The following is a 27954-nucleotide window of genomic DNA, read 5'->3' on the forward strand; positions in this document are numbered from 1 at the left end:
TTGAAAGAAAAAAAATGGTAGTTACATTTTTTTTAATGTTGCACCATATTTGCACAAATGTCTATCAAATCGATATTTTTAGGGGAAAAAAACACTAAAATGAATTAAATGCACACAAATACAACGTACTACCCTGTTTTGGTAAAATATAAAGACGTCACGTAAAACATGTCAAGCCTTAAAACTGTGCACGACCATGCAATGGTGAAAAACTATAGTGCTCAAAATTGTCCATACGCAACGCTTTAAAAGCCTTTACTGCTTATCAGTTTAGAGTTAAACATAAATTATGGCCCTGGAATTATTGCTTTCACTCCAATGTTTATGGTGATACCTAACATGTGCGGCGCAATCGCGGTTTAAGTATATGTGCATGCCCTACGCACTCATTTGCATTTATTTGCAGATGGTGGGGGGTGGTGGGGTTGCTTTTCATTTTTTTTTTATTTCTATTTATTTTATTGTTTTTTACTTTTTTAACACTGGGTTGTCCCCAGGGTAGGAAGTGAGGAGATATCTCTCTAACCGCTAAAAAGACAGAAGTAAAAAGAGTTTTGGGTATAGATACACTTTATCTCACACACTCATCCTGTAGCTGAAGTGCACAATCTAGAAAGTCTTTTGAAGTTCCAGTAGATGGCAGAGTTGCATTTTTATTTTCTGTTATTTGACAGTATTTTTCTTCTGCTAAAGCAAAGTACTAAAACCATCAAAGCTGAACATGCATGCCCTACGCACTCGTTTGCATTTGCATGCAGATAGTGGGGATGGTGGGGTTGCTGTTAATTTTTTTTTCATTTCTATTTATTTTTATTTTTTTACTTTTTTACCCCTGGGTTGTCCAAACTAAAAAAAAAAGAGTTTTGGGTATAGATACATTTTAACTATATATTCACCCTGTAGCTCTAGTAGTGCACAGTCTAGAAAGTCCTTTGAAGTTCCAGTAGATGGCAGAGTTGCATTTTTACTTTCTGTTATTTGACAGTATTTTTTTGCTTCTAAAGCAAAGTAATAAAGCCATCAAAGCTGAACATGCAAACATCAGCAAATTTGCTAAGACTATTCTGGGTTTACGTAACAAGCGGGGCTTTAGGACTTTATGAGTATGAAATAAGGTACATAGAAAGTAAAGCTATTGACCTCTACCGCACATAGTTCGTTTGTTTCTACACTTACCATCTATAATTGATAGGTCAGTTAATTAATATACATTTTCCTGTTTACCCCCTATCTTCCTGGGCCTCGCAGGTAGGGATGAGACTGGGCTTGGTGTGAACCCAGTTCTCCTGAGTTCACCCACGCCCGCTCAAAACTGTGACTGACATAACCACCCCCCACCTCCACTTGGCCCAGTCAGTTGTGGAGAGGTGCATTCCGTATCCTGTGCCTATACATCACAAAGAGGCGGGGACCACTGGTTGCATCAGGAGGGGAGGCAGTCACAGTTTTGAGCAGGCTTGGGCGAACTCAGGTGAACTGGGTTCACACCAAGCTCAGGCTCATCTCTGCTCACAAGGCCTCTGCCATTGCTACCTATATATCATGAAGGAATTAAGTGCCTTTAGTTAAAGCTATATGACAGTCACATTTGCACTTTGCTGATTTCTTTTCCCCCTGGTATTGCTATAGAGCTTGTTCACACCACTTCATTTGAGAAGCATTGATCTGCATAGATCAACACAAGCTCAATGCCAGGCATTTAAAAACAGTTGTTTTCTATGTGCCCTGTTCAAACCACAATACTTCCTTGAGGTGGGTTGCAATGCATTGCATAAAAATGCAGACACACACCACATCTAACCTCATATCACTGCAACTCAGCTGCAGTGTATAGAAATGAATGTAATGTCATTTTGTGACATTTCAATAAAGTTAAAAAAAAAGGTAAAGAGAGCCTTCTGTTGTAACAAGGCAAGGCACCTCTTCTCACTGCCGCTACACACCTCACACAAGCCCTCACCCGTTTTAGGCCTCATTCACACATTTTGTAAAGCTTTTTCTGCTCAAAAAAGCGCTCCAAAAATATGCCAAAAAAGCACCCCCCCATTTATTTCAATGGTCCTGTTCACATCTGAGCATCATGTCAACTCTAGCAAAACGCCCATCGCTTGTAGCAAGTAAATCAGCTACTTTTTGCCAGATTCTGCTCTTCATGGCCCCATAGACTACAATGGAAAAGTATATTTTTAGACGTGTTTTATGCGCGTCTGTCCATTGACATCAATGTGCCGCAATCTGCTCATTATAATGCATGATTCTATATATGCGTGATGACACGCATAAAAATATGCACAAACGCACTGAAAACACGCTTATTTCTTGTTGCTCAGACGTTAATGCACTTTAGTGCAAAATGTTTTAGCTGCCAGTAACCTGGCTTTATTGGAACAGATATTCTTACTCATACTCTTACTTATTCAGATATTGTTACTCATACAATTCTTTTGTAATGATGCTAATGTATACCAGTGTTTATGTAATCATGAATGCTCCTGCTTTACCCCTAGTATAACACAATGACATGAGGCTGCAGTCCCACCTAGAGGCCTTCTGAAAGTTACAATCAATTAAGTACGGGGAAGTTATTTCAGATCATTGAACTTAATGCCATGTGTGATCTTAGCACAGTGCAGTGTCTCTTGGATTGTTTTATAAGGGTACTAATTGGTTTTGTCCACTGTCCAGAGTTACTGATAAGGTGAACTATATCGACTGAATTATACTTTGGAATCTGTAATTGTGCCAAACGGAAATGGAGACCTGGGGCAAGAGTGTGTTTTGCCCTTACCTCATAATATTGTAAAATGTTTTCCTCATACCTAGATGTAATTGTGCCTATGCACTACTGCAACTTTTTTAACCACTTACTTTCCAGACGATTTACCCTTCATCACGGTCAGAGTTGTTTTTTTTTCCTGTTTTAGTAATGTGACCGTTTTTATGGTAATGTTAAAAATTATTATCTCTATGAAATGAATATAATTTATTGGAACAGTTCAGTCATTTTACCACTAGCCTACACTGACAGACTATATACTGTATATATATATTTGAGCTCTTAGTTTTGAATGTGGTGCTGCAAGTTTTTCTTCTGCTTTGGAGGCAAGACATTTTTACTGCAGTGACACATACCTGTAAATGTAAATGACAGCTGCATTCTAGAATGTGGGAGATTTCTTCTGGCCTCCAGCCTGCTTCTTGTATATTCTATTAAGCCATATAAGCAGCAACCTCTGTGGTAGGGGTCCCTTAAGTGAAGATAGCCTGCCACTGATTTATACATATGTCCTTTCACAGAATCTTCTTTCAATTGTGAAAAATAAAGTGGATAAAGTACAATTCATGTCTCTAGCTAGTGTAAAATGACCTTTCAGAATATACTTTCTGTATATTTGATCCTATTATGAAGGGTATAGACAGTACATGTCTAGATACGTTTGGCTGTAGAGTGTACAATGGTTCTACATAATATCAGCAGAGTTGTATTTTATTACACATGTCTGTTAGCTCATGCAAATTTCTATTTTACCTGAAGCTGTTCCTCATGATCTTACATCTCTTAAGGTAGTAATAAAAAAAAAAAGATTTGTTTTTTAGGTAGAGTATTGGTCCATGAATGGGCTCATCTTCGATGGGGTGTGTATGATGAATACAATGATGAAAAACCTTACTATCTCTCACAATACGGCAAAATAGAAGCCACAAGGTATGCCTTATATAATGTAAACCTATAAAAGTTAAAGTAGTATTAAACTCAAATTTTTTGCCAATAATGAATACAGATCAAACATATATACATAACCCAGCATAGTATTTCTTTAAATCTTTGCCCAGGCCCCCACGGTCATCATGTTTTCAAACAGCTGGCTCCAACTCTCTCAGCTTGGTTTCCCTGAACTTCCTGTTCGGTACTAGATCACAAATGACAGCACGATCTCCAGCAGCTGTCCATCTACTAGCCTAGAGAAGGGAGGAAGGAGAAGGGGGAGCAGGGAAGAGAGGATTGTCTCTTCTTGCTGTGACTGTGTGTTTGTGGAGACACACACAGCTTACTAGCACACACAAGGGTTGCTCCATGGCAGTGGTGTCACAAGGGGGGTGCGGCCCGCACCAGGTGACACCATCAGAGGGGGTGACACTAAAATGCTTGCCAGGGAATCCAGGAGCATGAAATTGAAGTATAGGCTTCCTTTGCTTCAGTCCTGCTTGTTTGCAGTAGGATTTATAATATTCCAATGTTCCCTATTCCACTATGGATATTTTCAAGATAATCTGTCATTTATATATGAATGCTAACAGTTTTTTTTGGCTGTTTACACTATTATATAGACCTCTGAATACTGCAAGATGCCAGAATTTAACTTGCAATCTGTAAAGCAGCTGTCCAAACCCAGTGTATACCTGGCCTGGTATAGTATCCAGAAGCCTCTTTTAAGGGCTGTAAAGCTGTTTAAAACATGCATGGAAGCATGTAGGCAAGTAGGAACATTAAGAATTTGGATGGAGTTGCTAAATAAAACTGGAGCGAATTAAAGAGTATCTAAACCCCAAAACAAAAATGTTATATATTGCAATACACTAGTCCTTAGTCCTATGTGGTGGCTGCATTCGTTTTAATTTTTCAGGCATTTTCAGCAAGTTACTGTTGCCTGAAATGCGGAGTCCTAGTCACTTCTTGTGAGCTTAAAAGAAAACACGATTGTATAAACTACTAGTCTCTTGAATCCATCATGTAATGGAGATGAACAAGGTTTGAAGTCCAGCCTGCGGGATAACCATGGCTGCCCCATAGATGCAGTTAAGAAATAAGCGTGGACAAAAGGATGAAAGTAGAGAAGAAAAAAAAAGGAAAATAATGCAACCTTCACGTCTAAGGACTGGTAAGCTGCATTACATTGCATTTTTGGTTTTGGGTTTAGATATGCTTTAATTTGTTAGGGCTTCCCACTGAAATCCTTTCTTCTAGTTTCCATCAATCAGCCCCAATGGCAGAACATTGAAACACTGGGTTTTAGTGATTACTTTCCTGTAACTTGATATAATGTGTGCTTTTTGTTATTTACTTGCTAGATGTTCTGTGGATTTATTTGGAGTTAACATTATCCAAACCAGCCAATGCCATGGAGAATCGTGTCCAACACGGTCTTGCAACTTCGATCCTGATACAGGCCTCTATGAACAGGGGTGTGCATTTCTGCCAGACAAATCCCAGTTTGTGCGGGAATCTATCATGTATTCACAGGCTTTGAATGACGTGAGTAGTTGGTAATCAGTTCAGTACCAAGTAGTCAAAACAGTTAAATACTAAAAGCATTGCATTGAAAATTATCTTCCATTCAGTAATGGTAGAAGCCCTCGGTGTGTAAAGGTGTTTTCCATTTAGCATGCAAATGACGCCATTCCATTCCCATGCATAGAAACAACACGTTGTGCAAACATTCTTTGCAGCTTAACATTCTTGTAGTCGTCAGATGTACCCAGCATCTTCCAGCTTGTGAGTCATACCCACATTTTATATTTGGGTCAGTGGGCTACTGCAAACATTAAAAATACTCAAAAAAAAAGTCAAAGTGAATCTCTGTATTCCCCCAGTATGTGAACATAGCAATATCTTCATAATTCTGGTGTGTTGCTTACAAGTAATAAAGCTTGTATTTGGTGAGGATTTTTATAAACCACAATCAGTGGACCACGGGTGCAATGCTCTGACTCCTGCAGAATCTTCCTCCGATCCGTGTCTGTTCCGAGGTATGGACATTCAGAAACATAGATGAGAGATAGTGTCAATGGACTACAAGTGTTGTGACGCCACCGCTCTTGTATTGCTTTGAGAACTATAAGTCCCTCTGCCACAGTGGCTGTCAAAGGATCTATGTAGGATTTGACTGTGTGGGTGGAGCCACACAGCTGCCAATCCTTCACACCCTACCCCCATTTGACAAGAGTCGATTTTTTAATTGATGTTTCTCCAAAGAACCAGGCCAAAAATTCTTAGATGAACACTGTGACTGCAGCAAGCCAGCATCAGTCACTGCCTGGGTATTCTGACAGCAGCACACCCACCACTGTCAAAACACAATAGCATATAGACTTACATGAAAACATCAAACTGGATACAATTACATAACCTGATTGGGATCATTTCAACGAGTCTTTATAGATGCTGAAGAGACCACTTTAGAAATGAGGTGAAGAGGATTAGGGGAACTGAAAAGAGCAAAAAGACATATACATCACACTATGACCAGAAGGTGCGTTGGGATTCCATTTACATAAACGGTAATGCACTGCATCTAGTGCAGGGTAACGCATGCTAGGTGTGATACGCAAAAAAAGTGCGTCATGCGATTAGCGCAACGCTGTGACATAAATGGCCCTAAGGGTTCTGATTTGAAGTCCAAGCTTTCTTCACTCCACAGGGCATTCTTGTTCATTTATTTTGGTGACATCATAAATGGAATACCCTGTATATTCCTTCTCATATAGCATAAGTATTTTAATAGCATATTACAGTAATCAGGAGAGTTCATTTTTTTTTTCTTCAGATAACTGGATTCTGTGATTCCAGCACCCATAACACAGAGGCTCCAAATCTACAGAACAGAATGTGTAACTCTCGCAGTGCATGGGAAGTAATCATGAACTCCAATGATATCATCTCCACTCCTACAAGGCCTACCTTCAGTATTCCAGAGCCCAGTGTCACAATGCTACAGTCCAAAGACAGAATTGTTACTCTGGTACTCGATATGTCTGGAAGTATGAGTCTGGTATGTTGATAAAGGCCCTTATTAAATAATTTATCTTTTAAATTAATAAACAAAAAGAAATTAGAGAAGTAATTTCTCCAAAGGCCATGTGCATTTTTTTCTGGTGTACAAGGCTTTCTCATGTTTCATTTTCATAGTCAAATCTGACTGTTCACTGTATATCAGAGTTGGTGTTATTATTTCTTATACTTAAAGTGCATCTAATCCAAAAATTGTTTTTTTTTTCCGTTTTGTTTAGAGTAGGTAATAGATAAAACCCTTGTCCTATAGGGGAGATGTCCCTTATATTCCTGTCCTGTATACACAACAGGAAGTAAAAAGATATCTCTCCAAAGTAAGCCCCCTTTCACATGGGGGTCCAATCGGGTCCACCTGACATTTGTTCAGGCAGACCCGATTGGATACCCAATGCTAGTCTATGGGCAGATGGGAGTCCGTTTACCCCCGGTTACCCCAAACTCTGGCCAGGTCTGGAAAAACAAACAGAACAGAGTTCCATTTTGCTGGACCTGATCGTGCCAGATTGGGGTTAATCTGATGTAAATGGACACATGTCCATTTACATCCAACTCCCCATAGACCAACATAGGGTCCTGTAGTTTTAGTTCTTTTCTCTAAGACAGCGGTGACATGTGATCTGCACTGCAAGGATCAGGAGAGGTTTCGTGCAGGGATCCCCTTCTGATCAGTCCATGTCAAAGGGGTCTTAAGGAAATCCCAGTTTGTTGACAGTTGTCATCAGGAAAAGTGTCCTTACTGCCGGATTTCCCCTAAATCCATCTTCCTAATCCAACTCCAAATTTTTAATTTTCATTTAATTCTCAATGACAGTGGTCACCAGGATGAATAGAGGGTGAATCTCCCCAGCCTGGAAACATACAGCATTAACACTTGACCCCTTTATACTCTATCCTAAAAACAAAAAATGGTTCACATCTGTGCATTGAGATGTCCTACAATGCAAGTGTGTTGTGCTGTGCTGCCTAGGTGCCTTGGAGTGCAATTTAATATGTATGCCACTCATTGCTGTGCATTGCCGCAACACACCAGTGTAAATGAGATGTAGCTTACTTATCTCTTGAAACAGGTATAAGTATTCCATTTCCCTTGATTCAAGTTAAGCTGGACCTTGAAATTAGCAGTGTACCTTTGTTCTATCAGACTTGGATCTTCACACAACATTGCACAATTGTCAGAGTGGTCTGATATAGCCAAAAATATGTTACTCCCTCATATGTAGGGAAGCCACACCCACTGTGTACAGAACGCTCCCTGCTGTATGTTATTAAGAATATTTGTGGTATCCTATAAAATATGTGTGATTTTAACAAGTTTGGAGGAAAAAGTCAACATAATATGATAAATTTGATATTACATAAGCTCCACCAGTGGTTATAAATGTTTGTGTATTTTTGTGAGAAAGTAGAAAAGTTGATACATTTTGGTGGAAGTTTACTCAACATTCATTTATTTAAAAAGACCTTAACATTCATTTATTTAAAAAGTTATCATTAAACAATACCCTGACTACAGTTATGAGAAATGATTTAATAGGTCCAATTTTGGCAGTGGCTAGGGCAATAATACCAAGGTATTGGTGGTCAACAAAGGTCCCCCAGATGGTAGAGTGGGTAGCGAAAATTAATAACATTATGCAATTGGAGGAGCTTACGGCCCGATTATATGATAACTACACAAGATTTGAGGAGAGATGGTGACCATGGAGGGAATACATTAGATCGATGAAGCAGTAGATCTACTCTTAGAGATAATTTATTAAGAAGTGAGAATTAAGACTCTGATTCCTTTTTCTGTGGGGTGGTTGGGAAGGGTATGGAAGGTGTATTGTTTTATAATAATAGATTTGGATTAATTATTCACACTATGTATGTATGATTGTAGAATGATTTATTTAAATAATGTAATAAGGAATTGTCTGTAAGATTTTAATGTATTTGTGTGATGCAATCTGAAAATTAATAAATAAATATTTTGTAAAAAAAAAAAACCTCTAGTAAATAATCTGGTGGGATTTGATCCTAACAGGTTTATTAATCATTTCCTGTCCTTTATATTATTTTAGAAATTAGTCTGATAGTCCAGGAAGTGTAATACTGATCAACATATATAAATTGTGCATTCCAGAATAATCGCTTAGACCGCCTACATCAAGCGGTGGAAGTCTTCCTTACACAGATTATTGAAGATTCAGCTTATGTTGGTGTTGTCCAATTTGCGACTAACAAATCCGTCATCTCATCTCTGAAAAAAATGGATCGGCAGCTGCGAGAAAACATAATTTCATTGGTACCATCTTCTATCTCAACTGAAATGACGAACATTTGTCCTGCAATTCTTGCTGGACTTGAGGTACCATGTAACTTTACCTGTATGGTTCAGAAAGAGCAGAGGAATTCTCCAATGACTTAATGAACAGCATTTCCTTGCACTATAGCTAAGTATGGGTTAGAACGGAATTATTTAACCCCCTCAATATTAGTATGTTTCTTCATTTCCAAAAAATTAGATCACTTTGGGGTGCCTGCTTTCCAAACAGAATGTAGGGGACAAATATTTTTTTCCCTTTATATTGTAAAAAAAAAACCACATTTGTTATAAATACCCCCAAGAGAAAGCTTTAACTGACTAAATAATATATACAATTCATTTGGGTACAAAGTTGCGTGACCAAGTAATTCTCAGTTAAATGATAACAGCACTGAAAACTGAAAAATGGCCTGGTAATGAAGGTGTATATACATGCTAGTACTGAAGTGGTTAAAGAGATAGGAATCTGTTTATAAAATATCTGAAGGGCCCTTTGCCCTTGACCCTGCAAATATCTGTTAACGTTTGTTCTGTGCGGATATACTGTATGCGAGAATGAACATTCTTCAGTTGATTCTATACAAGGCAATGTATTTTTTTATGTTATACCACATTATGACCACTAGATGGCGATGAGCAGCATAGAAAAAAAAACTTATTTCCTATGCTCCTTAGCACCATCTGGGGGCCATAATGCAATTTTACATGAACACATTCGAGAATCCATTGCACTTGTAAAGGGAAAAAAAGGGAACCTTTTTGCCCTATATTTGCACAAAGTGAGCAATCACAGATATTCACAAGGTAAACAACACTGCAAATTGTTATATAGGGAAACTCTTTTGTGTGTTGTCAGTAAGTACATATGATGTGTTATTATCGTTATATTAATATGTACGTTTCTATTTTATTTTAAATAATAATTTCTAAATAATCCCACTAGTCACTATTGGTTACTTGTATAATAGAGAATGTTTAGCATTCTTACTTAATTATTGCCTTATTTGTTCCTTTCATATCTGCCTAGAGGTCAGCTTGAATGTTTGCTTAAACAATAATATCTACTGGATCAATAACCACCACTTATAAAGACGACTGTTGATTTAAGCAAATAAACCAGTTTTTGTTCAGTGAATCATGATAACCGATACCAAGACATTTATTTAACCCTGTATAGACTTGGAAAAAGTAAATGTTTTAAATATTTATTTGTACACAGTTCATAATTGATTAACATGCAAATACTCAAGCAAATGTTTTTCGAATATTAGCTTTTTTAGATATTTAGATCTGTTTTTTTATATATTTGTATTTATTTATTTACCTCAATCATTATTAAGTGATTACCTCTTACACTACTGCTACTACCTTGTACTCAGTGCTTCTATTACGTTTCTTTCTATGGCTATTAGAGTGCCCAAGATTTCTTGATCCCATTTTTTTTGTGGTTCTACTATAATTATATTTTAATCTACAGTATACACAATGGTATGTTTTTGAAAAGTCATAGTCCATTTACTATGCTGTATATAATCTTCGTATAACTACAGTAAGCTAATTTTTTATGACACTAAGGCCTCATTCACACACAACGCAAGCAAAATTGTATATTGCGTATATACGCGTATATGCGCATATATACGAACGTATATGCGCGTATATACGAGCGTACGTGCGTATATGCGTGCACTATTTGTATTCCCAAAATGTATCATTCCTAATAGAAATGTTAATGAATTGTACACGCATAAACATGCGTATGCGCGTAAAATACGCAGAAATACGCTGTCCGGACGCATCTCGGTTCCATTCTGTTTTTGCGCATTTTTACGCTACTCAAATATACGGCTCCATACGCGGCTATGTGTTTGTAGCCATTTATTTGCATGTGTTGCATATGGTACAATACGCACGTACGCACGTATATATACGCGGCAGTGTGAATGAGGCCTAACCGGTCATATACTCTGACCATAAGCTTGCAACCTAATTGTAAATTAATTGTATCTTTCTACATTATCTTTTTGTAACCCTGATGAAGAGGGGGGTCTTGAACCCCTAAAAGCATTGGCCTTTTTTTTTTTTTTTACTGTATAAGCCTGCTAATAAAGAACATTACTGGATATTATACACTCTTTACACCATATTTCTACTTGTATCCAAAGCTGATTCATGATACTAACCCACCCACGGCTGTTTTCCCTTGGAGAGCTGTCTAAAGGAAATTCAGTTTATTTTTCCTGCTAATGCCCTATTTTGGAAATTTCTCTTTACTTTCTGCCCTGGAGACATAGCAGGAAGGGGGAAGAAATCTCTTCAAAATAAGGGGAAATCCCTTCTTAGACAGCTGTCACCCAAACAGGTATCCCCATTGTTGTGACAACCGTAAACTTTTGAACTTCCATCATTTTCTGTCTCAATGGCAATGGTAATAGAACAAATACAAAGAGTGAAATGAGAGGTTCTAACCTTTCCACACTCCATCCAAAACTAGAACAAATATTTCCTATACATACACTTTAAAGGAGAACTATGGGGTAACCTTTTTTCCCATAGTTCTCTTTAGGAAGCGAGTGAGCGGCGGTATGTTTTCGCTCACTTCCCGATCAATAGGGCCGACGTGAGACAGTTTCAATGTCACATGTCGGCTCTAGCTATGGGGATGAGTGTAATTCACTCACCTCATCGTTCTCCTTTAAGGATACTGGGGAAAAACATAAATTGGGTTCACTTATTTCAGAGGATTGATTGCAGCTTCCTTGAGATAATACCAGGATGAAAGGTGCTATGCTTCTACAGTATGAAATAAAATTCTGACTGTTCGGTCATTTGTGACAAAAATGTACTCATGTAACCCTTTTGTAACTTTATTCCCCAATTCAGGTGAATAAAAACCTACACGGCTCAGCACAAGGCACTGAAATAGTTCTACTGACGGATGGAGAAGACAATTTCGATACGAGACTATGCATTCCTGATATAGCAGACAGTGGATCCATCATACATGTTATAGCTCTTGGACCATATGCAGAGAAAAAGCTTCAAATTCTTACAGACACAACTGGTGCGCTGTTAAAATCATGTATCATGTCTAATAGTGACCTGTCAATAACACAAAGCCATTTAATGGTGCAATTTGTTCTTTCAGGAGGGTTAATGTTTTCCGCTTCCGATAATCTGGACACTAATGGCCTGATTGGTGCCTTCACTGGGGCTTTAGCTCAAAACGGTCATGAATCTGAACAAGCTGTCCAGGTAATGTAATAAAATGCATGACTCAAAAATCAATAGTTTGAACTTGCTGAACATACTACAAAACCTCAGCTATATTTTACAGCTATTATTTCTATCCCAGGTACGTCTTGGCAGATTTTACTATTTAAAGTGTATCTAAAATCAGTAATCAAACTCATATATTGCAGCTTACCTCTCCTTAGATGTGGTGGCTGCATTAGTCTCCTTCATAATGCTTTTTTTAATTTTTTTTCACCCGGTGAACCTGCCAGTAAAATCAGGATCAACAGGTATTTTTTGTATTTGCCAAAATTGTTCTTGACCTAAAAAAAAGAAAACTCATGCAGCTACCCCATGTCAGGACTGATAAGCTGCAATAAATTACATTTTTATTCTTGGGTTTAGATATACTTGAATAAAATAATGTCATCAAAAGAGCCTGCAAAAGAAACCAACTTTTGTGGCAAACTTGTTTTGGTAAATACTAAAACAATGTTTAGACATGTAAATTTTGTTTTGTTCGGAATGAAAATTCATATGAACTTCGTTGAATTCGGACATTTGGATGCATCCAAATTTCTGAATTTGAGCGAGTCTGAATGCGAACGAATCCAAATGGTCCTTTAACAAAAATTCGGATCCATCCCAATTTCGTTCAAAACGAAACTAAATCAGACATGTGATTGTTCTCTGGCCAATCAGATGGGGGTTTTTTTTAGGTTATTGGCGGTTGTATTACAGTCACGGTCATGTGATTTCCTTCTAAAATGAAAATTGGGACGGATCCGAAATCCGGATAACGAACAAAATACAATTTTTAATCCAAAATCAGAAAAAGGAAATAAACAAAAACCCAAATTGATCCAAAACTAAACAATTTTTTGCAGGGTTACATGTCTAATAATCTTGTATATTAAAAATAGGTATGCACAAAATATAAAACCAATTCTAAGGGGCCAACATGTAAACGTGGATGTTGTCCTCTCATCACCATCCACAGGACATCACTGGAAATATTTCACACTGCAGTGTGGAGCTTCTGATGTCCAGGGGTGTGTAGTCTTCATAATGTTGCAGAGAACACTCAATGGTGGGTGAACCTAAGAAGGTCATGTGACAAGTTTTCCCCTACTCCCCATTTGTTAACATTTATGCAGCTTAGCTTGCTACCAAGTCTTGAATAGTAATGGGCCGAACACCTCCGTGTTCGGTTCGAATTCGAACTTTAGAACATGGAAAAAGTTTGAACTCAAACTCAATGTAAGTCTATGGGGCTAGAACTTTGAAAATCAATTGTCCCCTTTTTGAAATTATTTGTCCATAAAAAGTGTATGGGGATTCGACTACTGTCCTGGGGGACATATATCAATGAAAAAAAAACTTTAAAAAAATACTGTTTTTGAAGGAGCAATGATTTAACATCACTTAAAGTGAAACAATAAAAATGAAAAATTCCTTTAAATATCGTGACTGGGGGGTCCCCTTAAACTGCCTGTGAAGTGGCGGATCTGTACAATGTATAGAACCTGCTGCAGCAAAAAGTGACATTTATAAAGAAATAAATGACATTTAAAAAGAAAAAAAAAAAGCATGCGGTTCTCCCTCCCAAACAATACCAGACCCTTTAGGTCTGGTAGGAAAGTTAGAAGGGACCCCATGGAACAAAAAAAGCATGGGGTTCCCCCCAAAAGTTCTACCAGAGCCTTTAGGTCTGGTAGGAAAGTTAGGAGGGACCCCATTTAAAAAAAAAAGAAAAAGAAAAAAAGGCATGGGGTTCCCCCTCAAAGTCATACCAGTCCCTTAAGGTCTGTTAGGAATTTTAAGGAGGAACCCCGCTCCCCAAAAATGGGGACAAAAAGACAGTGGGGTCCCCCCTAAAATTCCATATGAGACCCTTGATACAAGCACAGGCCTGGCAGGGCAGGAAAGGGGGGGACGAGCGAGCACCCCTCCTCCCTGCGATACCAGGCTACATGCCCTCGGCACTGGAAGGGAGCTTTTCCAGGGACGCCCTGACAGTTTGTGTATTCGGCGAACACACGAACCACTGAGTACTGCCGGGGCACAGAGGTAGACACTCCCAGAACTCTTGGTTTACCCAAAGGATTTTTGGGGGAGATTCCGCAGCAATGGAGCAGAGTTACGTAGCACAGACAGCAGTATTTTTGCAGTCTTGTTTTCTAGGTAGCATTGTTTGTTTTTTTATCATTGGAAACAACCTAGCTTGAATTCTCATCTCCAGTCAATACTTTTTTTTCTTAGTTTTGGATGACGTTAAAAAAAGTAAATACTTTCAAAATACTGTAAAATGTGTATTTGTTGTCCCTGACCCTGTTGAGGAGATTTCACCTCAATTCCTGTTCCACTGACATCCTGTGAAAGCAAAACAAGAAATGAGGGGAATGGGTGTCATCGGCACAAGAAGGTACAGACAGTAATAATACCTTGACGGAGGTTCTAACCCTTCCCTATTTTACTGACCAATTTGTGTTTTTTTGCAGTCTGCAGCCCCCCCATGAGAGATTCCCTATCACTTCCTGTACCAGCAGAAAGGGAGAGCATATCCTCCTGAAAGGGAGACAGACCACAATAAAAACCTGACTTTCAAGCTCTGCCCAGCACTAAGAAAAAAGGTCTGGTTACAGTTGGGCTTCAGATCAGAAAGATGCATTCAAATCTAAAAGCTACAGTCACTACAACCACTTCACATATCCCCATCTGTTAGATGACCTTAGAGTTGACCTTTAAGCCCCACATGCTGTATATGTTGGCACCAGCTAAAACGTGGATGTTCTCTTAATACCATCTGTAGCAAATGTGATAAAATGGTATTTCAATAAACTTTGTTTTATTAACATTGCATTTTAACAGCTGGAAAGCATGGCCGAGAGCCTCCAACCATCAGCATGCTTGAGCGGCACCATTTTTATTGACAGAACAGTGGGGAATGATACATTCTTTCTTGTCACCTGGCAAACTAAAATCCCAATAATTCATTTACAAGACCCAAAAGGAATGACTTATGACTCATCTAGGTTCACTAGTGATGAAAGTTCCAAGCTGGCAAAGATCCACTTCCCAGGAACAGCAGAGGTAATGTGATGAAATGTGCTTTATTCTATATAAAAAGTAAACTTCACAGGAAACTGACTCTTGCCAACCAATTTTCACACAGGCACTATTCTGTAAATGTTAGTCATTATCTTGGCTTCAAAGCTAGAAAAACAGAATTATAATGCTTGTAAACATTTCCCTTGTATCAAAAAAAAGAAAATATAACAATTGTGAGAAAGGCTAACTTTGTGTCCTTAAAGTTCTGCTTGGTATTACAATGTCAAAGCAATGGCATTTATTATAACAGTGTTCCCTGTACTGTAGCCCTTTATTTGGCCCATGGGACACTATTGCTCCCACTATTACCAATGGTATTGGGCATAATCCCACCCACTGACAAAAATCACAGGACATAATTTCTCCCATTGACACCAAGGATTCAAGATACTAAATGGAAACCTAAAGTATAAGAACATTAAAATGCACTTACTAATTTTTAACCACTAATATATATTTTTCCCTTTTTCTTAAAATGTCTAGTCTCTTAGTGACTTTCCACACTCTTCTTGTTAACTGCTGGGAGCAGCAGTAGCTGTCCTATGTAATCTAGGAGTTGCTGAAGTTGTAGCTTACAGAGGGTGTGACATAAGGAGAGGGGACATCATTGAGGGGCGGTATGTTTCCCCTCGCTTTCTATCCTATGTGCACGAATAGCGGAACCCTGACCAGGGTTTCGCTTTGACTTTGGGTCTGGATAGTCCAGCTCGGGCTTTGTGTCTCACCTGGATAGTTGATTGCTTGATGAGTGCTTGTCCAGGTGAGATAAAAGGGGAAGGCTGAGACATGGTTTTGCTCTGGCCTGGGACTCAGACAGCCTTCTGAGAGAGCTACATGTTGGATGTGTTCAGAGAGAAAAAGAACTTTGCTGCCTGGACTGTTTTTTCCCAGGGAAGGTGATCCCCCATTCGAGCTATACCCCCACAAGGGATATAAACTTTACCTATGTGACAGCAGATTGGCCCAGGGCTATAAAAGTGTGCCTATAGATTGTGCTTATAGATTGGCCCAGGGCTAAGGCATAGAGAGAATCACAAGCTTCTCTATTCGTGGAAGTTCCAGGTTTTTCATCACTCACACCCGCTGAGCAGAGCAGTGAGAAAGTCCATAAAAAGAGAGTACACACTGCTGGGAGGAGGGTGGTGGAAATCGAAGAAAACCTGTTGTTTTGCCCTATATTGGCAAAGCAAATGTTAACTTTAAGGCCTCATTTTGAGGGGGCATACACTTCCTTGCGGCATGCATGACTGTACCCGGCCCGGTCCAGGAGGGACAGGTGCTGCATGTAATTGAACACAGCAGGCTTTTCTTCCCTATCTGAGGACGAGGCAGTACACTGTCATCTGCATACCCGAATTTGCACATCCGTGCGGATCCGGATGTCCGCACTTGGAAGTTTACGGGTGTACATGCCGCACGGACATGTACGCTCCATCTGAATTGTTCTAAGTTTGAATAGGTGTACATTTTAAGCTTACAACACACATTACACTCATTATACAATCTCCTTTAGATCTACCAACAACTATGTAGTGCAAGGGCTTGCCTTATGAATACAAATTGATTGGATAGATTAGGTAGGTCCTGATATTAGATAGTTTTTGTTAAATCTAAAGTTGATTGTACAAAGATCGTACGATCATATTGACACCTGTATGGTGACCCTATGAGATGAAAAGATCCTAAAAATATATGGTCTGGAAACTCTTAGATCCTGAGCCTGTTTTGACACCAAGAAAGTTATGAGGGTATATCATAAATGAAAGCCTGTTGAGATATTGAATGTTTAATTATGCAAAGATGAAACCAATGAACATACATATAGTTAGCCTATAAATCCCTCTACTCAAAGTTACCCTTACAAATAGTCTCTGCTCTACAGATCACTCTTTGCTCCACTACTTCAGAGCTCTTTTAACTTTCCGCAGGTTTCACTGTTGACTGTTGCGCCTTTATCCAAAAAGGTCCATGGAAATGATGCCTTGGTCATCCCAGAAAATGGTCGTCATGACTTTTTGTGCTGATCTGTCAGATTTGAATTTCATTGGACGATGAGAGTTTGAATGGCTCCATTCAATGCCTTGTCAACAATTTCAGTTTCTCTCTTTGTAAACTTCTTTCCCAACAACTGAAATTGCTCACGTCAATTACTGCATTACTATAAAAATTTTCAGGCATGTATGTATTTCAATAGCCGAACAACACTTTTTCATCAGAAACTCAACTACCGCTTTTTGTTAAACCTCTCATCTATGATTCACTTGGTACAATTAAAAAATAGAAGAACACAATGATTGAGTCAGACCATATGTATGACATATATCATAAGTTCAGCCATTTTATTATACCTTCACATAAACAGCAGATATGAAATAACAGGCATTTCCTTTTGACGCCCCTTGTATATAACATAATACCAACATTACAGCGACCTGTCACCTTGTTAAAATTAATAGAACATAGGAAGCCTGTTAAAGAAGAAGAAGAACAAAGATTTGACTTGCCACCCACTGGATGGGAAATCCAGTGGGTGGCAAGTCAAATCTTTGTTTTCTTCAAGAGACACGGATGTTGCTGCTATCTGACCTTTCAGGGTGTGTCAGATGGAGTGTCCTCCATGGCACGCTGTGAGACCTCTCCCCTCACTACTGTGTTCATTTAAAATAAATATTTTGACTTATCACTAACAAGACAGGTAAATATTAATCATCTTCTACAACCTGCCCATGTTTTATTACTTTTCAACAAGGTGACTAGTTTGCTTTAAAAAGGTTGGTTGAAAAAACATTTCATTATTTGCTTTAATCAGTATCAGTTGACCACACCACATAACTATAAATATAAGGAACAATTTAATCTATTGTCTTAGGTAGGCTGACTACCTAACCAATGTTTGAGGAATAAGAATACAGTTTTCGAGGTACAAAATGTAAGAAATATTGATTTGTTGCCCTTTTAATCAAACTATAAACAATGTTAAACTAAAATAACAATTTTAATTTTAGAGAGGACGCTGGGATTACAGCCTCTGCAATTCACTTACATCAACCCAAGCTATAGGCATAACCGTGACATCCAAAGCAGCTGGCGAAGATGTGCCACCAATTCTTGCAAGCTGTCACATGAATCAAAATACAAACACTTATCCAAATCCAATGGTTGTCTATGCTTCTGTAAGACAAGGTTTACTGCCAGTGACTGGAGCAAAAGTGATGGCCATTATTGAACCAGAAAGTGGGCAGCCAGTGACTCTAGAGCTTTTTGACAATGGGGCAGGTAATTTTACTACTGTAAGAGCTGTAGTAATAAGCACGTGTTGACTAACCAGGATATTTAATAAGGCAGTAGAATGAGCAATGATTAGGGTCACATTTACCATTAGATACAGTTTGTACATGTACATGTACAGTCATTAACACAATTGTTTTCCCCTTTTTCCATTATTAACAGAAATGTTAATCTCATAAAAATATATTTATACAACCACACAGAAATAAGAAGTTGAAATGTCCCTCTCTTCTCCTCCTTTCCTTCTTGGATTCTTTCTTCTACCCTTTACTCCCTTATATTATGTATAAAATGGCTTTGGATGTATCTATGGATGATTATATGGCCTGTAAATTGTACTGTTTACTACCATATCAGATCAAACACCTCCTAAAATGTTTATCAATGATATATTGTCCTTGCATTTCCAGCTTTTACTTACTACAGATACCCTTCTTTCTTCCTCCCCTTTATTTCATGTATTGTCCCTTGTTTTATCCGTTGTTTGAAAATTTGGAAATCTTGAAAATTGAAAACTGTTGCTGTTATCTTTTTCAATATTTCATTATACCTTCGTTACTTTTTTGAATAAAAATGTGAACAATACAAAAAGAAGTTGAAATGCCCCAATCTCTAGAGAACTCTCTGGAATTCTGTCGATAAACTAAATTTTGTCCTTCGATTTTTACATGGACCTTGTAGCTTGCTATAGTACGGGAGCTATACTAAAATACCTATTTACCTATTTCAATAGTCCATTTTACAAAATGTTTTACCAGGTTCTTGGCTTCGTTATGGTAAATACTGTGTACTTATAGATGAAGTCCCCTATCAGTGACAATATGACATACATTGTTGTGATGGTGTCATGCTGTCATGGAATGAAAAAGAGAGAGATATAACTTATACCCTTTATAGATGTTATTGGAAAACATAATATTGCAAATCTTGCCCCACTATCATTGGTTTATAAATGGGAGATGCCAAGCGTTCTTTTTTTTGGGTTCAGATTTCTATAATTCAGTGCGAAGATCCACATTTGTTCATCTTGTATCCAGGTCCCCTTTTCAATGGCCTCCGTTTTGTTACGCTATTGCCCAAATGTAAAAATGTCTACAATCTCTTTGGTGTTCTTCCCATATGTATCTCATTCTGGGTTTATCTTTTTCACATAATTTATATGTTTTACCACAAACCATCTTAGATAAAACTAAGTTTTATCTCAGAGCGGGCCAAAACCTTTTTACTGGGCAAATGCAGTTGGCTTTGGCATTCCCACTACTGCATGGAGCTGAGGAGCACAACAATAGGAATTTGCTATGCTCCTTGGCTGCATCTAGTGGTGGGAATGACTTGCAAATGGCATTCGCAAAGTGTATGGCTGGGTGAAAGATTTATATATTGATTTATTTATATATTGAACCCTACCTGTTTTCCAGCCACTGTTTCTGAAATGCTGTTTCCCCTCATTTTTATTTTATTTTTTGAATTAAGAAATTATGATAAAGATATTGCTTATCCCCCAGAGATTCCCACATGCCCTATTTTGCTAGGTGCTCCTTCCAAATATAACAGCAATAAAAACTAGAAACAATTGCAGATTGATACCGAGGGGTTGATTTACTAACCTTATAAACACACCATGAACGTGTATACACCTCTGTAGTGTGTTCCCTCCCAGCATGATCTATGGGAGGAATCGAAACACCTTTGTAGTGTGTACACACCCAGCAGGTGTGTTGTGCAAAGCCCTGCAATGAATTGCAAGGTAATGTGGTGTAAATTAGCTCTATGTTATGTTGCTTGCGTTGATGAATGCAGGAATGTAAATGCATTAGCTAACCATTTTTGTCTAAACTGTGAAGCAGCATTATATATGCATCATGTGCATGATTTTTCCATATATGGCATTAGTGGAAATATGCTTTTAGAGACTTTTTGGTTGATAAATACGTTTTGCTGTGTGAAAATCACACACACCTGGTGCGTGCGTGTGTTTAGGTTAGTAAATCATCCCCCATGAGTTACTGCATTTTACTTGTCTGTGAAGGTTCTCATTTATCTAGGTCATGATATACTGTAGCTAGTAGTCACCTTTAACAGAGCCTGTTCTATAATATTGTAGATGTTTTCATAGCTTATCCAAGCCACTTCTGTAAATTGAAGGTTTAACACATACACAGACTTCCTGACAAACCCAGGATAGGATTATGTTACTAGAACAGACTGTTTCCACACCTTTTCACACCTCTCATCCTGTCATCAACATCTACCTTTGCTAATACTTTAATCATTATGTATTTTTGCTTATAACTGTTCTTTATTCTTTTGGATATGTTAAGGTCCTGATGCAGCAAAGAATGATGGGATTTATTCAAGATATTTCACTCATTTTACTACAAACGGAAAATACAGCTTAAAAGTTCGAGCCATAGGAGAAGACAACAAAAGCCGTTTAACAGTGCGAAGGAACCGATCTCTTTATTTACCTGGTTACAATGATCGCGGTAGGCACTCTTGTAAAAAATATACTGTATAATGTACATACATGTTAGACAGAGTTAGTATTCAAAGACAAACATACACAAAGCAAAAGGTTAGGTAGCAGAAGATCTTGGTGCCCTCTTTATTAAATGTGCAAAAGCGTTAGATAGTAATGGGAAAGGTGATTGATGGTTCCACAAATAATTAAATTATGTCAGAAAGTGAATTGCTTCAAAACAAATGCCCTTTCAGTATATGTAAATGCAGGAGTCTGGATAGAGATTAGGTTGGATGGGTTCCCAGGCCAAGAATCATCCACAGGTTACAAAACGGCTACAGATGGGCAGGATATAAATAATGTTGGAATACCTGAGGCTTGTAAGACTGATGCATAGTTCAAAGTTACTTTTGTGTGTTGTGAATTGCTCTGTTGTATTGGAGGCCAGGTAGAGCTGATAATTTTCTTTTTAGGAATAGCTTGGATGAGCAGGTTTATTTATTGGTTTTTGGAAACTCTGCCAGGCTTCAAGAGTGATATGGCTGCTGAGCAGTGAAGTTGACAGCCTCATTTAATTGGACCCCTCATTTAATAACATCTGCAGTTGAAGAGCTCACACTGTACGAGTGCACTTTGTATATTGCTAATATTTATATTCCCTCATAGTGATTTAGTAAGTCCAAACATTAGCAATTACATCACTGACAACACAGCACACCTACATGACCATGTGCTATTTCATTTTATTAAATACAGGATGCTAACAGAAGGGCACATTGTGAGTTCAGGTACACAATTCCCAATTCCAAATAATTCTGCCACCAGTTCCTCTAGATGAAAATGCAACCTCTATACTAACATATGGTTTTCTGGTTAACAATCGATGTACCATCACAGACTGGTTTCCTAATGGTCTCTATCTACCCTGGAAAAATAAAATAGCAAAAAAAAACATTTACACACAGCTGTAGCAATCTAGTTTTCTTTCATCTAAGTAATTATTGAAAATTATGCAATTAATAGAAGTATAAAAAAGTAATTAGTCTGTATCATCACTGAATTTTCAGTTACCAAAATAAACAACCCCCTTATATTTCACCCGATTGTCAAGCCCACTAATAATGACTAAAAATATCACTGAAAAATAAACAAAATCCATTGCCTTCTGGGATTTCTATATGGTGGTTATATTAGATTATCCCCAATGTTACTATTAAAACCTTTCATAGCTTGTACTGGTGCTTTCAGAATTCTTTTTTGAATTGTATAATTTCAGACTAGCCTCATATATATTAACTTGATAAAGGAGTAACTCTCTCTTTCATCAACTCTTAACTGAATGTCAAATGTGTTAGGCTTGTAAACAAACTCAGCTATAATTTATAGCAAGAATAATGTTGTATATAATATTTGCTTCCAAATGACGGTGGTCAAGTAAGCATCAGCACTGCTAATGTTTAAAAAACTGACAGCCCTTATCCCCCTGGAGAACGTTTTCAGTATGTACTAGAAGGTTTTAGGGTCTGCTCCAGCAACTGAACGTTATAGGGTAAATGCATGGACTGCTGGATTGAGAACACTAGTCAACTGTCCTTCTGAAATATCAGATGATCTGTGATGGAATGAGCCAGTGTTGGGGCAGCTTTCTGGCCAAGGCAAGTGCTAGCAACAAGTGTGGTGGTAAGGCTCAGCATCTTGAGTGGAAGCTTGCAGAAACAAGATTATCCATACAAGAGTATGGATACCTGGAACAGACTTCCATCTGAGATAGTGGGGGTGATTTACTAACCTAAACACACGCACGCACCAGGTGCGTGTGATTTTTACACAGCAAAGCGTATTTATCAACCAAAAAGTCTCTATAAGCATATTTCCACTAATGCCATATATGGAAAAATCATGCACATGATGCATATATAATGCTGCTTCACAGTTTAGACAAAAATGGTTAGCTAATGCATTTACATTCCTGCATTCATCAACGCAAGCAACACAATGTAGAGCTAATTTACACAACATCACCTTGCAATTCAGGGCAGGGCTTTGCACAACACACCTGCTGGGTGTGTACACACTACAAAGGTGTTTAGATTCCACCCATAGATCATGCTGGGAGGGAACACACTACAGAGGTGTATACATGTTCGTGGTGTGTTTATAAGGTTAGTAAATCAACCCCAGTGAGTCAATTAACATTAAGTGAATGTAAAAATGCTTGGGCAAACATTGATATTACCTCAAAGAAAAATCTTTTTAAAAAAACGAAACGAAAAAAATGGTCTATGGACCATTTGGCCTTTTTTTGCCATCACTTTTATAGGCATGTAAAAGGAACCTGTGCTGAGATAAATGTGTAGACTACTAGTTCAAAGCTACTGATCTGAGCATTGCTTTCTGAGCTTAGGTGGCATGAGAGAAAAAAAGTAGCACTGAAGGAGCAAAGGTTTTTATGTGCCGCAGGTAGGCCAAGAAGAAAAAAATATATACTGATCTGTCTTCTTGTAGTAGACTTCAAATAAATTACTTACATGTTTACTTTAGGCAACATCTTTATAAACCCTCCAAAACCTCCAGTGAATGATGATGATCTTCAGGTTGATGTTGGACCATTCAGTAGGACAGCTTCTGGTGGCTCTTTTCTGGTATCCAATGTTCCAACAGGAGCACAGCCAGATATTTACAGACCAGAGAAAATATCTGATTTAGAGGCACGATTAGTGGAACGCAGGAATGTATTGTCATGGACAGCAACTGGTGATGATTTAGACCAAGGACAAGGTAAAATAATAAAACTACAAAGTTTATTACAATTACTCTTTCTGCCCTCTATGAGTTAGGGTGCAACATATGTAGGCTGTTGCATTAATGCAAACTTTTCCTGAGAAAGACATGGAGAATGCCATTGATACTTCTCAATCTGCAAATTTAAGTTTCCTGGCCATCATGTTTACCCGCTTGCTTCAGTTCTTCCAGTCTCTTGCCTGGAACAAGCATTCAGAGCAGGATGACAGACTTTTCAGGTTTACATACTTGTTCCAGGATAGTATCAAAACCCTTTTTAAGTCTAGCCGTTCAGTATAGTAGCCAGTCAACTCGCATCCTTAGAAGAGTATTGGCAAAGAGAACCCCAATGTATCCCACAGGAAAGGTTTTCTTTAGGTATTCTAGTGTATGTTGTTCTACATTTAGCATTTCTCCCCACATCCTGCAGGAAAAGGTTTCTTTTAGGTATTCTAAGGTGTATAAAGAACAGTATGTTGTTCTTCATTTAGCATTTCTTTGGAACACAGGCATATGCAGAACTTTTTGTAAGGACTACACTGATGTCATGCTGTGTGTGCCACAAAATAACCAATACTGATGAGTATAAGAGGGCCACATCATGACTGCTATAGGGTAAAATATTCATAGTTGCAGATCTGGTCTCAAGATGCCCATAGACATATGACAATCTTTCATTTTCTGGCTATAGTCAACCTCCAACAGTCCAAAATGACAATTCTCAGAGGACACTGTAATCAGGCAGATAATCTTGCCCACTTACCATTGTTTCCCTCAAGATAAGCACTGCTGGGACTCTCGACACATGCTTTCCTGCTCCATAGATGTAACAGGATAACATTTGTTTGATTTGAACATTCAATCCTTCCTTATTCTGTCCTCCATTAGCAGAACCATTTCATGATGCTTGGGCTCTCTAAGATTCATGTCACAAACAGATTTGTTACCAAGGATACCTGAAACTGTAATTCTAGCAATCTGCCATAGGTACCATGGCGCCTAGAGCGAACGAGAAATAGCAAGAGATTGTATATCAGTAGATATATAATATATATAAATAATAAATAGGTACCATGGCGCCTAGAGCGAACGAGAAATAGCAAGAGATTGTATATTAGTTGATATATATTATATATAAATAATAAGATATACATTTTTATTTATTCTGTACTTATGTACTCTTAGTTTTTTCGTAACACAATATTTCTAATATTTTTAGCATCAAGATATGAACTAAGAATGAACACTGACCTAAGGGGAATTAAAGAGAACTTTGAAGGCAGCACTCTAGTGAACACTGCTAGTCTCATCCCATCACCTGCTGGATCAAAAGAAAGTTTTACTTTTATACCTGAAAATCTTAACATACCGAACCACACTGCCATTTTTTTTGCCATAATTGCCATTGACAAAGCATCTCAGAAATCTGATGTATCGAACATTGCACAATCTGTTTTCTACAATGTTCCACCTTTACCGACTGTGCTACCTACCAAAGCCACTAGTAAAATCAGCTCTCCAACAACTACAACCAACAAACCAAAGTTCACCACCACAGCTAAACCCTCCAGCAACACATCCAGTGGACAGGCCACCACTAAACCAAAGATCACCAGCATCTCTGCATCAAATCCTTCCACTGTCCCTTCTGCCACACTGAAAATGCTGAAACTGGCTCTAATAGTATCTGCATCACTGATTTTGTTTTGTTTGCTGGTTTGCATTATCATTTGTATTTGCTGTCGAAAGAGAGAGAATCAGCGTAAACATGTCTGTTAAATGCCATAATAAAGTGGGCTCTGACAAACAAAACTGATTTAAAGGGCAACTTCATGACTTTCAATAATTTACTGTACATCTATGGGATTCTGTATGTCTTGAGGGCACAGTTATTTTCATAAGGTTTTCCTTATGCAGACAGGTATTTTTGTAGGATCCTAAAAGACTCAGAACATTCCTGAACACCTAGATTTGTGACCAAAAATCACCAGCATTTCTGCATCAAATGCTTTTGTCGAGCTTGTAAAAAAAACAAAATGTGCTTACCCCTGAAGGAGCCACTGTCACGCTCCAGTATTGACCCTTCCAAACCTAACCCACGCCACTGGCACATCTTGTTGAGTAAAACTGGCTTGATTGAAAGGTAAAAGCCATTTTTAAATGGAGAGACCAAATAGCAAAATGGCACAGCAAAAAACAAACACTCTTTACCACCAATACAGTGACTGGAAGTGGGAACACCGGTGCAGTGTATATAAATAAAGGCAAACGTACAACAATATACTGAAATGTAACTATCTGATTATATCACTGTAATATTAAGGTTACCCAGCTAAACCAACTAATGGTAACCAGCAACCCTCCCTATACTACTTGCCAAAGTATTGCTATGTGGAGTCCTGCCAGCATTGGGGCCCTTAGTTGGAGTCTTTTTAGCTTTGGGAACTTGAAGGTATTGTCAAGCTCCCAAAGAAAGTGGTTCAAGGCAATCCCACTGAGGCAGAATGATCCCATGGAACAGGAAACAAAATTCAATGACCTAGAGGCCCCTAACCACAGCAGATGAGTCTCAGTCGGTCCCACGCAGGCTGGCAAAATGGTCCGAGGGGTCAGCCACAGGTGCTCTCTCTGGGTCTTTTTTACAGGAATTTTCAAGTACTTTCTATAACCAAAGGAAGCATAAAGGAAAATTATAGAAACAAGGCTTGCAGAGTTTGTCACACGTCGGCTCTATATACCGAGACCTGAGCAATCATGTATCTGATGATGACTCAGCTCACAGTTTGCCCCCTGCAGACAGCAGGCACCGCCGTCTCTGGCCCATGAGAGGTGAAGTCAACTGTCAATCAGGCAGCCCAGTGAATCTGGTGAATGTACGTATAAATGATCCCTGACAAGGCCACAGGGATCCTGTATTGTGATGTAGTAGCCGCAGCTATGACAGTGTATTGCAACCTTTTGCGGGTACAGCGCAGCAACCATTTAGAGTGCGCCTAATATTTTTCTTAATAAATATGACTTAAAGAGGGGCAGTGCCAAGTTCAGCTTTAAAAAATAATAAATGTACAAAAGGAAAGGAATAATAGCAATACAAGCAAAGAAGTGTGCGCTCTGCAAAATATGACCTGCTTCAATTTATCATTCTATTTCTAACATTCTTTAGTACTCGGTGATACAACATACAAAATAACAGGCATGTGCAGCGAAGAGTAATATTTGCTTCCTCTGTTTTAAACACCTCGTCAATGATAGTTATTTTGGCAAGGCATGTGTATGAACAATAAATCCAGCTGAAGTTAAAGCTGGACTTTCTCCAGATATGTAGAGGCCAAGGCAAAGGACAGATGGGGAAATTCCCAGGAAATAATGATGCAGAGACAGAAAGACCAACATTCCTTAAGAAATCCCGGACGTTCTTACATCATTCTGGTTTTCCAGCTCTTGAAAACTCTGTACAAATAAACACAATGTCATATATTGTGTACAATGCAAGCGGCATGTGTAGTTAATTAAGGGGCCATTTCAGTCTCAGTAGTTAAAGAAGAACCCTGGGTAAAGAAAATAACAGCCTTTCAGTGGAGCTACCCCTGAGCTGCAAGGGTTAAAAGAGAACTATGGGGTAAGTGTTTTCCCCATAGTTCTCTTAAGGATCACGGGAGGACATTCACTAGCATCCTCCTGTGACCCAAAGCTCAGTATATAGCGAGCTAAAGCTCGCAGTATACTGAGAACGCTGCAGCCGGGACGGATCCCGACAATGCTGTCGAGATCCACCCAGCTGCGTGAGTGACAGCAGGCTCTGCCTATCTAGAAGCAGAGACAGCTGTCCCCGCCCCCTCCCGTTCCTCCAGTCAGCGCTGGAGGATCGGAGCGGGGAGAGGGTGAATCCCTGCAGGGAGCCGTGACTGACAGTCACTGCTCTCTGCAGGGAGATGATCAAGAAGTGAGTGAGCGATGGTATGCGTTCATTCACTTTCCGAT

General features: G+C 38.6%; 1 protein-coding gene across 1 annotated transcript in view; it reads left to right on the top strand.

The window, feature by feature from the left end:
- The window catches only part of LOC108786574 (epithelial chloride channel protein-like), a gene marked incomplete at its 5' end in the record, with an annotated part of 33075 nt that extends 7323 nt beyond the window's left edge, over window positions 1-25752 (top strand). The window contains 11 exons of the mRNA XM_018555895.1: window positions 3598-3706; window positions 5071-5254; window positions 6546-6770; window positions 8916-9140; window positions 11982-12162; window positions 12247-12353; window positions 15204-15425; window positions 18449-18719; window positions 21053-21217; window positions 23734-23970; window positions 25193-25752. Of these exons, the coding sequence (XP_018411397.1) occupies window positions 3598-3706; window positions 5071-5254; window positions 6546-6770; window positions 8916-9140; window positions 11982-12162; window positions 12247-12353; window positions 15204-15425; window positions 18449-18719; window positions 21053-21217; window positions 23734-23970; window positions 25193-25752 (2486 nt within the window). The remainder of the gene's footprint in view (window positions 1-3597; window positions 3707-5070; window positions 5255-6545; window positions 6771-8915; window positions 9141-11981; window positions 12163-12246; window positions 12354-15203; window positions 15426-18448; window positions 18720-21052; window positions 21218-23733; window positions 23971-25192) is intronic.
- Window positions 25753-27954: the final 2202 nt, after the last annotated feature.

Source organism: Nanorana parkeri, unplaced genomic scaffold (assembly GCF_000935625.1).
Source record: "Nanorana parkeri isolate BGI_ZX_2015 unplaced genomic scaffold, ASM93562v1 scaffold217, whole genome shotgun sequence".
Taxonomy (NCBI): Eukaryota; Metazoa; Chordata; class Amphibia; order Anura; family Dicroglossidae; genus Nanorana; species Nanorana parkeri.